The 14311-nt window shown below is 40.2% G+C and overlaps 1 protein-coding gene across 1 annotated transcript in view; it reads left to right on the forward strand.

Annotated features, from left to right (window-relative positions):
- The window catches only part of LOC140739656 (uncharacterized), a 70212-nt gene that overhangs the window by 31378 nt on the left and 24523 nt on the right, over window positions 1-14311 (forward strand). The window contains exon 12 of the mRNA XM_073068030.1: window positions 12896-13027. Coding sequence (XP_072924131.1) covers window positions 12896-13027 — 132 coding nt within the window. The remainder of the gene's footprint in view (window positions 1-12895; window positions 13028-14311) is intronic.

A 14311-nucleotide genomic window follows, 5' to 3' on the forward strand; every position in this document is an offset into this window, starting at 1 on the left:
AAGATCTCTTTCGTGAAAACTTTGTCAATCTTTCATATGCTACAAAACAGAGTCTGGTACAATGATCACCTCTATCTATGTCCTTGGTAGGTCGTATCAATGTTGTCAAAATGTATGTTCTCCCCAAATTCTTATACTTATTTCAATCTATCCCAATTTTTATTCCTAAATCTTTTTTTGATTCCTTAGACTCTATTATTTTGTCATATCTGTGGCAGAATAAGCACTCTAGAATTAATAAAATCCACCTCCAAAAATCTAAAAAAGAGGGTGGCATGGCTTTACCTAACTTTCGCTTATATTACTGGGCAGCTAATATATGTTGTGCTGCCTTCTGGTCTTTCTTCCACGGTCAACCTGAGTGCCCTAACTGGGTGGCAATGGAGTTGAGCTCCACTAAAGAATTATCTATATCTGCACTTCTTGGCTCTGCACTCCCTAGCAGTCTGCCCAGATCAATAGCTAATCCTCTGGTTAGACACACTTTGCGTATATGGGCTCAGTTTAGGAAATGCTATGGTTTCCAGGGGTTTTCCATTTCTAGCCCTGTCGCACATAATCATCTTTTTTTACCTACCACGTTCGATTCAGCATTCCATGTTTGGTACAGGAAGGGCATTAGACATTTTGAAGATCTCTTCATTGATAACCGCTTCGCTTCTTTTCAACAGCTCTCTGTCAAGTTCAACCTGCCTAACGCTCACTTTTTCAGATATCTCCAAATCCGACACTTTACTGCTCCTTTAATTCCTAACTTTCCTGAAATGCCTGCGAAAAATGCTATGGACCTAATTCTCTCCATTAATCCACTAGGTAAAGGTTTAATTTCAATTATCCAAGATAAACTAGCAGCCTTACGACGGGCCCCTGTGGATAAAATTAAAATGGCCTGGGAGCAGGATTTAAATATCTCCTTATCCGAGGAGAGCTGGGACTCAGTTCTCAAATAGGTTAACTCAACCTCTCTTTGTGCTCGCCATTGTCTCTTACAGTTTAAGATTGTTCATAGAGCCCATATGTCTAAATCTAAACTATCTCGGTTCTACCCTGGCATTAGTCCGCTCTGTGATAAATGCAAGAGGGGCGTGGCCTCTCTCATCCATATGTACTGGCTCTGTCCTAGCTTGGAGAAATTCTGGAAAGATGTCTTCACTACACTATCGGGTATTCTGAATCAGCACCTAGAACCTAACCCCTTAATTGCTCTGTTCGGTTTTTGGGGCGAGACAGATTTATGTCTGGGTCCGACCAAATGCCGAATACTATCCTTTGCCTCTTTCCTGGCGAGACGCTTGATCCTCCTTAGATGGAGAGATGTTGCCCCGCCCACTCATGCGCAATGGCTTAACGACATTATGGCCTGCTTGGACCTCGAAAAAATTCATTATTCAGTTCTCAATTCGGATTTAAAGTTCCATAAGATCTGGGGGCCTTTTATCGAGTACTTTCATAACCTTCCTCTTGACTAGGGTTTTTTTTTCTTTTCAGTCCCTTGCTTTCAGCTCCCTTTTTTTTTTCTGGTAGTAGGCATTATTATCCTCTGTTGCTAAGTGTATTTACAGTCTGGGAGTTTGACTGTCCGGACTTATACTCTCTATATTGTGTGGTGGTTGGTCTGGAATTGTTTTTTTTTTCTTGTGTTGTGGGGTTTGGGGAGGACACTAAGCTCACTTGTCTTTAATTTAGGTGCTTTTTTGTTAAATTCTCTTCCTGTGTAGCATATTGTTATTGTATGCTTAACCTTGCACTGTATTAATGCTCCTCATTGGGTTTTGGGGTTTTTAATTTTGTAAAATGTTTTGAAAAACTAATAAAAAAATTAAAAAAAAAGATACATTGGGGCATTTAAGAGAATCTTAGTTAGGCACATGGATGACCAAAAAATGGAGGGCTATATGGAAGGGAATCATTAGATTGATCTTAGGGTAGGCTATTAGGTTGGCACAACATAGAAACATAGAAAACCTACAGCACAATACAGGCCCTTCAGCCCACAAAGTTGTGCCGAATATGTCCCTACCTTAGAAAGTACTAGGCTTACCTATAGCCCTCTATTTTACTAAGCTCCATGTACCTATCCAAAAATCTCTTAAAAGACCCTATTGTGTCCGCCTCCACCACCGTTGCCGGCAGCCCATTCCACGCACTCATCACTCTTTGAGTAAAAAACTTACCCCTGACATCTCCTCAGTACCTACTCCCCAGCACCTTAAACCTATGTCCTCTTGTGGCAACCATTTCAGCCCTGGGAAAAAGCCTCTGACTATCCACACGATCAATGCCTCTCATCATCTTATACACCTCTATCAGCTCACCTCTCACCCTCCGTCGCTCCAAGGAGAAAAGGCCGAGTTCACTCAACCTATTCTCATAAGGCATGCTCCCCAATCCAGGCAATATCCTTGTAAATCTCCTCTGCACCCTTTCTATGGCTTCCACACCCTTCCTGTAGTGAGACGACCAGAACTGAGCACAGTACTCCAAGTGGGGTCTGACCAGGATCCTATTTAGCTGCATTGTGGGCTGAAGGGCCTGTGTTGTACTGCTCTACATTCTGTGTTCTACGCATGTCCTGTATTCCTTGTGCAGGCTGGAACTGTGAGGCTGTTCACCTGTGGAAACCATCAAAATACAGCAGTCATCACATAGCATCTAACCCATTTTCCTCTCCTGCCTCGTGACAGGAAAATATTGAGGCTATCAGAATGGTAATGTTACTAGATGTATGATCCAGAGGTTGAGATTCTTAATCCAAGAATCTGAACCACAGCAATTTAAATGGGTAAATTCATTTATTATTGTCACATGTACCAAGACACGGTGATAAAATTTATTTTGTGTGCCATCCATACAGATCAATTCATTGCACGATGCATTGAGAACAAGGGAAAACAATAACAGATTGCTGAAAAAAGTGTTGCAGTTACAGATAAAGGCAGAGAATATGATGCAAGCCCATAATGAGGTAGATTGTGAGCAACTGTTCAGTACTCTTATAACAGGATAGAAGCTGACTGGTGTTACATGCTTTCAGCTTTTGTATCTTTTGCTCAATGGGAGTGGGGAGAAGGGAGATGGAAGGGTTCGTGATTATGCTGCACTTTACTGAGACAGCTGGAAATGCAAACATAGTACTTGGAGGGAAGGGTAAGGGATGGGGTTGGGGTATAACCCTAACTTTTATCTTCAGATGCCACTCTGGCCTCTTGATCATGTTTTCTACATTTGCTACAACCCAGAAGAAGACCCTTTAGCTCAAGGAATCTGTGTTGGGTCTAGTGGTACATAATTTCAGGCTTCTACCAGTGGGAGAGGGGAGAAGAGAGAATGCCTAGGGTGGGAAGGATCTTTTATTACGTTGGCTGCTTTACTGAGGCAGCGAGCAGTGTAGATGGATTCAACTGAATAATTAAATAAATGTGGAATAAAAATCTACAACCGGTAATAGTGACGGTGAACCAACAGCATATTATTCATCCTGCAATGGAGGAAATTTTCTATCTTTACCATTACACAGCCACCGTCTGTCAGTGACATGGCTGAATCTTCATGCAGACGGTCTAAAGGTTGGTAACAAGGTAGATGGAGGTGAAGAATAAATGATGGTCCTGTGAGTGATGTCAACATTCTGAGGAAGAATTAAAATTTCAACTACACAAAATGCTGGAAGAACTCGGCAGATCAGGCAGCATCTATTAGAGGAATAAACAGTTGACGTTTTGAGCTGAGACCCTTGAATAACTTTCCCTTCCCTACCTTCATATTCTGGCTTTTCCCCCTTCTTTTCCAGTCCCGATAACGGGTTTCAACCTGAAATGTCAACTCTTTACTGAAACTCCATAGATGTTGCCTAACCCGCTGAGTTCCTCCACCATTCCGTGTGTGTTGCTCAGACTTCCAGCATCTAAAGAATCTCTTATGTTGATTCATTAAAATGTCAGTCAGGTTCATATTTATTCAATTTCAAGTTTATTGCCACAGGAAAACACACCAGGCTATAAATGCCTTGAACATTAGCTTCTTCCAACAGTCACACAGTACATTGCAAACACAATCAGAACCGGAATCAGGTTTAATATAACAACACACACAAAATGCTGGTGGAACACAGCAGGCCAGGCAGCATCTATAGCAAGGGTGTCAAACTCATTTTAGGTCACGGGCCGGATTGAGCAAAATGCAGCTTCATGCGGGCCAGATCAGTCGGACGCGTGCAAACTCAGCTTTCGTTGCCTCCGTTTTTTTCAGCCTGCTCTCATGTGTCTCAGTCTCTGCTGTAACTACAAAGTGTTTCACTTTACAAATTCCGTTTCTTATGAAGAAGACTGCCGAGCAAGACTGCCGAATAAACACTAAAAACCCTGAAAACCTTGGTACCTGAATAAACTCAACATTAGCCATATCATACGCCATAGGCACTTCGATTACTGGGGCCAGCTTTAATAGTAATTAGATATTATATCGCGGGCCAAAAGTAATTCCACCGTGGGCCGGATTTGGCCCACGGGCCTTGAGTTTGACATATATGATCTATAGGGAGAAGCGCTGTCGACTTTTCGGGCCGAGACCCTTCGTCAGGTTTAATATCACTGGCATACTGTATGTTGTGAAGCTTGTTGATTTGCAGCAGCAGTACATTGCAATGCATAATAATAAAATGCTATAAATTAAAATAAATATTTTTAAAGTTAAAATTGAACAAGTTGTTCAAATAAGAAAAAATGAGGTAGTGTACCTGGGTTCATTGTCCATTCAGAAATCCGATGGCAGAGGGGAATAAGCTGTCCCTAATAATGTTGAATGAGTGTCTCCAGGCTTCTGTACCTCTTCCTTGGTGGTAGTAATGAGAAATGGGTATTTCCTGGGTGACAAGGTCCTTAATGATGGATGCCGCTTTCTTGAGGCATCGCTTTTTGAAGTTGTCCTCGATGCTAGGGAGGCTAGTGTCCATGATGGAGCTGGCTGAGTTCACAACTTCCTGCAGCTTTTCCCAATCCTGTGCAATCACCCCTCCATACCAGACAGTAATGCAACCAGTTAGAATATTCTCCACGGTAGAATCTGTAGAAATTTGTGAGTCTTTGGTAACATACCAAGTCTCCTCAAACTCCTAATGAAATATAGCCACTGTTGTGCCTTCTTTGTAATTGCAGCAACATGTTGGGCCAAAGACAGGTCTTCAGAGATGTTGACACCCAGGAACATGAAACTGCTCACCCTTTCCACTGCTGACCTCTCTATGTGGACTGGTGTGTTTTCCCTCAAATTCCCCTTCCTGAAGTCCACAATCATTTTCTTGGTCTTACTGATGTTGTGTGCAAGGCTGTTGTTGTAACACTACTCGACCAGTTGATCTATCTTACTCCTGTACACCTCCTCATCACCATCTGAAATTATGCCAACAATAATTGTGTCATCAGCAAATTTATAGGTGGTGTTAGAACTGTGGCTAGCTACATCGTTGTGGGTGAATAGAGCAATGAGCTAAGCACACATCCTTGAGGTGCACCAATGTTGATTGTTAGTGAGGAGGAGATGTTATTTCAGCTCCCACACTGGCTGTGGTCACCCAATGAGGAAGCCAAGAATCCAGCTGCAGAGGGAGGTATAGATGCCCAGGTTTTTTTTGTTTTTTTTTTAAAATTAGTTTTTTTATACATTTTCTACATCGCTACAGATAAAAAAAAACCCAGATCGGAATGAAGAACATTAATACAGTGCAAAAATAAACATACAATAATAATATAATACAAAAGAAGATAATTGAGAAAGCACCCAAATTGAAGATATGTAAAATTAGTATCCTCCCCAAGCCCCGCAACAAAAAAGAACTCCAGACCAACCACAACACAATCTAGAGCGTATACATCAGGACATTCAAACCCCCAAAACTGTAAATACACTTAGCAACAGAAGATATTAATGCCTACTACCAACAAAAAAGGAGCTGAAAGCAAGGGACCGAAAAAAAAAACCTTAGTTAAGAGGAAGGTTATGAAAATACTCAATAAAAGGTCCCCAGACCTTATGGAACTTTGTATCCGAATTAAGAACTTAATAATGAATTTTTTCAAGGTCTAAGCAGGACATAATATCTATCATTAAGCCATTGAGCATGCGTGGGCGGGGCAACATCCCTCCATCTAAGGAGGATTAAACGTCTAGCCAGGAGAGAAGCAAAAGATAATATTCGACACTTAGTCGAACTCAGACGTAAATCTGTCTCACCCAAAAAACCGAACAAAGCAATTAAAGGGTTAGGTTCTAGGTGGTGATTCAGAATACAAGATAACGTTATGAAGACGTCTTTCCAAAATTTCTCCAAGCTAGGACAAAACCAGTACATATGAATGAGAGAGGCCTCGCCCCTTTTGCATTTATCACAGAGAGGACTAATGTTAGGGTAAAATCGAGATAGTTTAGATTTAGACATATGGGCTCTATGAACAATCTTAAACTGTAAAAGGCAATGGCGAGCACAAAGAGAGGTTGAATTAACCAATTTGAGAATCGAATCCCAAGTCTCATCAGATAAGGAGATATTTAAATCATGCTCCCAAGCCATTCTAATTTTATCCACAGGGGCACGCCGTAAGGATGCTAATTTATCACGAATAAATGATATTAAACCTTTACCTAGTGGATTAATAGAAAGAAAGAAATCCATAACATTTTTCTCAGGCATTTCAGGGAAGTTAGGAATTAAAGGATTAATAAAGTGTCTAATTTGGAGATATCTAAAAAAATGAGCATTGGGCAGATTGAACTTAGCAGAGAGCTGTTGAAAAGATGCGAAGCGATTATCAATAAAAAGATCCTCAAAATGTCTAATGCCCTTCCTATACCAATCATGGAATGCTGAATCAAACGTAGTAGGTAAAAAAAGGTGATTATGTAAGATAGGGCTAGAAAAGGAAAAACCATGGAAACCGTAAAACTTCCTAAACTGAGCCCATATACGCAAAGTGTGTCTAACAAGAGGATTAACAATTAATCTGGACAAACTACTAGGGAGTACAGAGCCAAGAAGTGCAGAGATAGATAAATCTTTAGTGGAACTCAACTCCATTGCCACCCAATTAGGGCACTTGGGTTGGCCATGGAAAAAAGACCAAAAGGTAGCACAACGTATATTGGCTGCCCAATAATATAAGTGAAAGTTAAGTAAAGCCATGCCACCCTCTTTTTTAGATTTTTGGAGATAAACTTCATTAATTCTAGAGCGTTTATTCTTCCACAGATATGACAAAATAATAGAGTCTAAGGAATCAAAAAAAGATTTAGGAATAAAAATTGGGATTGATTGAAATAAATATAAAAGTTTAGGGAGAACATACATTTTAACAACATTGATACAACCTACCAAAGACATAGATAGAGGTGACCATTGTAACAGACTCTGTTTTATAGTATTTGAAAGATTGGCAAAATTTTCACGAAAGAGATCTTTAAACTTCCTTGTGACTGTAATCCCAAGATAAGTAAATTGATTATGAACTACTTTAAAAGGGAGATCACGAAATGTTAATTGTTGTGCTTCTTTATTAATTGGGAAAAGTTCGCTCTTATGTAAATTAAGTTTATAGCCAGAGAACTGGCTAAACTGATCAAGAAGTGAAAACATTGGAGGTAAGGATGTAGACGGATTTGAAAGAAAAAGTAATAAGTCATCAGCATAAAGAGAAACTCTATGCTCAACACCCCCTCTCCAAATCCCGGTCAATTCAGGACAATTTCGAAATGCTATCGCCAAAGGTTCTATAGCCAAATCAAAGAGAAAGGGACTTAAAGGGCATCCCTGGCGGGTGCCACGTTTAAGGTTAAATAACTGGGATTTCTGAAAATTAGTCAAAACAGAGGCAGTAGGACACAAATACAGCAATTTGATCCAAGAGATAAAACTTTGACCGAAGTCAAATTTTTCTAAAACTGCAAAAAGGTAGTTCCACTCTATACGATCAAATGCTTTCTCCGCATCGAGGGAAATAACACATTCAGGAATCCCAGTTGGAGGTGAATATAAAATGTTAAATAAACGCCGAATGTTAAAAAAAGGAAGACGGTTTTTAATAAAACCAGTTTGATCATTAGAAATAATAGAGGGAATAACAGTTTCTAATCTATAAGCCAAAACTTTGGCCAAGATTTTAACATCAACATTGAGCAAAGAAATCGGCCTATACGAGGAACACTCTGTTGGGTCTTTATCCTTTTTTAATAAAAGAATAATAGATGCCTCATTAAAAGAGGGTGGCAATTTACCGTAATTAAACGAGTCAGATAATACTGAGAATAACTGAGGGGAAAGAAGTGAAGAGAATGATTTATAAAATTCTACGGGGAACCCATCAGGTCCAGGAGATTTCCCTGAAGACAATGCAGAAATTGCAAAAGATATTTCTTCTGATGAAATAGGCGCATTAAGTTTGGCTTTAGAATCAGATGAAAGCGAAGGAATATTCAGGTTATTTAAAAAGTGATCAACAGAGATATTGTCATTCAAAGATTCAGAGGAATAAAGTCGAGAATAGAAATTTTTAAATGCGTCATTGATTTCTAAGTGATCCAATGTAAAGTCTCCATTCTCCTTCCGGATCTTTGTAATATGTTGTTTGGCTTTGGAACGTCTCAGCTGATTGGCTAGAAATTTACCAGATTTGTCACCATGAATATAGAAGCAACTCTTACTTTCAAGAAGTTGGCGTTCGACATGTTGAGTAGACAGAAGATTAAATTTAGTTTGAAGTTCTACACGCTTCTTGTATAATTCAGGATTCTTAGTTTGAGCATACAGTTGATCCAATTCCTTAATCTGATTAATGAGGTCTAATCGATCTGCACAAGACTTTCTATTAAGATTTGCTGTATAGGAGATTATTTGACCCCTCAAATATGCTTTCATGGCATCCCAGACAATCTGGGATGACATTTCAGATTATGTATTGGTGTTAAAATAAAAGGTTATCTGATCCTTAATAAATTTTAGAAAATCATCATCCGATAATAAAGTCGAGTCAAAATGCCAGTGTTTATTCCTCTGAGGGAGACCAGGAAAATTTAAAGACAAAGTAATTGGGGCATGGTCAGAAATCAGTATACTCTGATAGTCACAAGAATAGACAAATGGAATAAGTTGATTATCGAGTAAAAAGTAGTCAATTCTAGTAAAGGTATGGAGAACATGTGAAAAAAAAGAATAGTCTCTCTCAGTGGGATGAAGGAAACGCCATATCTCAGAGATACCATAATTAGAGAGAAAAGAGTGAATAGCTAAGGCAGATTTAGTAAGTAGTCTAGTAACAGAGGATGATCGATCCAAATTAGGATCTAACCAACAATTGAAATCGCCACCCAGTATAAGAGAGTATGAGTTTAAATCTGGTAGCGAGGAGAAAAAACGTTCAAAAAAATTAACATCATCAAAATTGGGAGCATACAGGTTTGCTAGTACAACTTTAGTATTGTATAATTTACCAGAAACAATAATAAAATGGCCATTTGTATCAGATATCTTATTATGGAGTTCAAAAAGAATATTTGAATTAATAAGGATGGAGACCCCCCTAGCTTTGGCAGCAAAGGATGAATGAAAATGCTGACCTGCCCACTTTGACAGAAGCCAAGAATTATAAAAACTACAAATATGAGTTTCTTGAAGGAAAGCAATGTCAGCTTTGAGTTGTTTAATATGCAAGAAGACCTTCCTTCTTTTAACAGGATGATTCAATCCCTTTACATTCCAGCTCACAAATTTAAGTGAATTAACCATTATCAATTGTTAGTGCATAGAAGGTAGCAGGCATATAAAAAATCAAGCCATACAATAACAGTTTGGGAGCAAAAATGTAAACATAGATCCGTAGAATCAAAACAGAAACATGTCCTGAATAACAAAGGAAAACAAAAGAAACAGTGAGTAGTGTTGGAACTGGAGAATCCACCCCCCCCCTCGCAACCCAAAATTAGACGGCTACCTAAAAAGGCAGCTAGCTCTACCAAAAAAATTAACCCAAGTATGACTTCCAGTTCTGTGTCGTTAACAAAAGTTCTGTATAAATAATATAGCAAATAATAACTAATTTATGCACTAGAAAACAGAATTATAAATAGGAACAACTTCAACAGAAGTATAAAACTTAATACAAAGAAAATCAGAAGAAAACTAAAACTAACCTATCCGCGAAAAATTATAAAAGATTAAAAGAAAAAAAAAAGGGAGGGAGAAAAGGGGGAAATTATAAAATTCAAAGCGAGTCCTTATCAACCACTTACAGGAAAAAAAAAGCAAAACTTAAACTATGAATCAACCAACAGGGAGGCCTTCAATAAAAACTCCAAACCTCCAAAACAAGTTAAAGACAATTGTAGTTCTCTATAGATAAGGTTATACAAAAATAAAATAGATTACACAGGTAAAATCTAAAAGTTCGCAGGGAAACATTAAACTTAAATTATCTGTTTAGAAAAAACGCACCAAGTCCAGGGAGAGATTGACTACAGCCCTTAGAGTTTCAATAGATAATGACTGAATTATTCAAGTAAAGTCCGAGTTCGGAAAAAATAGTTTTACTTCGAGAAGTACTTATCAACCATTTTAGAAGGTCAGGCCGGTTCCGAAGAAGATGAGGTGGCTGGAAGGCTTCCAACAAACGCCTCAGCCTCCTTCACTGATTTAAACCACTTATAATCTCCAGTAGTAAGCGTAATTTGAAGATCGGCTGGGTTTCGGAGAGAGGGTCTGAATCCATGATCAAAAAGCACTTTCATTACACCTTTAAACTCAGCACGCATCTTCAGAACCTGGGGGGCAAAATCCTCCACAAAACGAATGACCGTATTTTGAAAGGCAAAAGTACCTCTGCGGCGTGCCTCCATCATCAAATGGTTTTTCACCTGGTATTGATGAAAGCATAAAATAATCGGCCGTGGGCGGGAACCCAGAATTGCTCGAGGAACATAGATCCTGTGTGCCCTTTCAAGCTCAGGTGGAGTCGGAAAAAATTCTTTCCCGAAAATCTCACAGAGAAACTTGGAAAAAAATTCAACGGGAGAGCCCTTTTCAGTGGCCTCTGGCAAACCAAGAATTCGTAGATTGCAACATCTGCTCCGATTTTCAAGATCCACCATTTTGGAAAAAAGTTTACTATTCTTCTCCTCTAAGTTGGAGCAGAGAGTTTCAAGATATTGAACACGGTGTTTTAAATCTTCAGAAGTTACGTCAATGCGAGATAAATGTTCAGCATGATCATCCACTCTAGCATTAATCTGATCCAGTTTGACATTCAGCTGGTTGAAAGAAGTTCTAAATTCAGTTCTAAAATCCATTAAAGTATCTTGTGGATGTTGTTCCAGAACAGCGAGAATGTCAGCCGGCAAAGCTGTAGAAGTTTCCTTTTTCCCGGTTTTAGTACTTTTGGTAGCCATTATAAGATAGATGTGTTCGCAGGCAGGTAGAAGAGAACTAATAAAATACCTAACTAATGTTTAAGAAGGGAGACACATAGTGCAAAGGTAAGAAGAATAACGGAGCAAAAGTTCGGAGCAACTAAACAATCGCCATCTTACCGGAAGTCCAGTTGCCCAGGTTTTGGAGCTTGTTGTTTAGTACTGAGGGAATGATTGTGTTTAATGCTGAGCAAAATGGCATAGGTATAGAGTGGAGAGCTAGTGAGATTGCATCCGCTGTGGCACTATGTTGGTGAAAGAGAAACTGCAGCAGGCCCTGATCCTTGCTTAGGCTGGATGCTGCTCGAGAATATGCTGGGAGCAGCCTGTAAGTTGTGGCACCAACATAACATGCCGTGAGGTAACGTTGCAGCCTTGTAAAACCCTGCTTAGACCATAAATGAAATATTGCGCTCAGTTCTGGTCACCTCATGGTAGGAAAGATGTGGAAGCTTTTGAGAGGGTGCAGAGGAGATTTACCAGGATGCTGCCTGGATTATAGAACACATGAGGAAAAGCTGAGTGAACTAGGACTTTTCTCTTTGGAGTGAAGGTGGATGAGAGATGAATTGATAGAGGTATAGAAGATGATAGGAGGCATAAACAGAGTAAACGGCAAGACTTTTCCCAATATGGAAATGGTTATAATATGTGTGGACATAATTTTAAGGTGATTGGAGGAAAGGATGGGAGGGCGATGCCAGAGATGTCATTTACTGGGAATTGTGGGTATATGGAATGTCCTATTAAGGGTATTGGTAGAGGCAGATACATTTGGGTCATTTAAGAAACTCTTAGTTAAGCATATGGATGATACAAACTGGAAAGCTATGTAGGAGGGTAGGTTAGATTGGTCTGAGAGTAGGTTAAAAGGATGACACAATACTGTGGGCTGAAGGGCCCATACTGTACTGTAATGTTCTACGTTTCTGTGTTCTAAGCCCACAATTTATTAACCCTGAAGGTGGGAGTAAACCTTGAACCTGGATCGCTGGCTGTGTAATAGCGTTTTGCTAACCGCTATGCTACTGTGCTGCTCTTTGATCTCTCCATTTCCAGTCAGGTGTGCTGAGATACAAGTTGCCTCTGGTGTTGCAAATGGCTCCCTCTACACCATAAGCTGTTTGTCATGACTAGTCACCACAGCTATGGAACAAGTAGAGCAGGAGGCAATGAAGAATGTTTTGTTTTAGCTGAGATGGACTCTGTGCTGGAATACTCTGATCGTGGATTCAGTAGCAACATATGGTAAAAGAATCCCTGGTGTAGTAACCATTCAGATCCACTAATTTGCATGGACCCCCAGCCAAGAGGAGATCTGGACAATTTCCCTTTCAGAGTTGCCTAACAGGAGAGAAATAGGTATTCTCAAACTGAGTACTGGCTCTGCTCTGCTGCCCTAACTGATGTTCACTACAACAGGACTGACCCTCTCTGCCTTGTACTGCAGGTTAACAGTGAACATCCCCCCCATGGTGCACCCATACTGTCACACACCAGGGAACAATACATTAATCTAGCTGGAGATGCCATGGATGTAAAATCCACTGGTCAGGAGGAACAGGACGCTGCCCTCATAAAGGTAGGTGGCTCCTCGAACAATGTGACATCTCCACAAAGTGTTCTTCACTAAAGAAAGAAGAAAGATTAGCTTTATTTGTCACATGTAAATCAAATCATCAAAATATACAGTGAAGTGTCGTCTATATCATCGTTTGTGAAGTGATGGGTTCATTGCGCAAATATTACCATGCTTCCGGCACCTACATAGCATGCCCACAACTTACTACCCCAACCCATGCATCTTTGGAATGTGGGAGGAAACCTGAGCACCAGGAGGAAACCCTCACAGTGACAGGGATAGCATGCAAACAGCTTACAGACAGAGGTGGGAATCAAACCCAGTCAGTGCTGTAAGGCATTACGCTAACCAGTACTGTGCTGCATTAACTGGTTCATGAACATTCAAAGTTTATCTTGATTCTGCCCAACCCCCAACCAGGAGTTTAAGGAGACATTCACACTCCGTGAGAGAAACACAGAACATCCCATACCCCAACCCGTTCCATCCAGAACCGTTCAATTCCACTGTCAATAAAATTGATGCACCATCAATAACTCTCCGAGACGTGAGGCGAGATATTGGCTTTTATTGACTGGAAGAAAGAACAAGCAGCAATTGACCACCATGCTACATCCTGGAGACTGAGAGGCAGGGCTCAGGCCCCAATCGCCTTTATACCGGAGTCTGTGGGAGGAGCCATGGTCAGTGGGAGGAGCCACAGGAGCAGTCAGCGGGGGTGGGGTGGGGCGGGGCGTGTCCAGACAGGTGTATGTAGTTCACCACACCTACTTGTGGCAAAGAATTTGGGTCCTTAAACACAGACATGGAGGTGGTGAACCCAGCAGCACAAGGCAAGGTGAATGTGTTTAGGATCGGACTTTGTAGGGCTTCAAGATGTCCTGAGACACATATCGGTTAATGAAGGACATTTGGCAGCCATTTTGTGCACAGCAAGCTGCCAGAAACAGTGATGCGTTAATGCCCAGGTTACCGTTTCAATGCAGTGACTGTAAGATAAACGTTGAGTGAGAAACTAGGGGGAGGTTACTTTCCCCAGGCAGTTAATCTGATCAACCATTCTAATTATTCTGTCATTGCACTGCACTGTAAACATTTGAAAGCATTTTCATCTCGAGACCCTTCATCTAGTTAGCCCCCGCCACCCCTCTATCTAATGACCCCTGTCTTTGCTCTGCACTGTAGACACTTTAAACCATTTTTGATAATGCTATGCACATTTTAGTCCATATCCATCCTTTAATCTCTGACTTTATTTTTATATAATTCTTTATTCTTTAGAAT

Source organism: Hemitrygon akajei, chromosome 16, assembly GCF_048418815.1.
Source record: "Hemitrygon akajei chromosome 16, sHemAka1.3, whole genome shotgun sequence".
Classification (NCBI taxonomy): Eukaryota; Metazoa; Chordata; class Chondrichthyes; order Myliobatiformes; family Dasyatidae; genus Hemitrygon; species Hemitrygon akajei.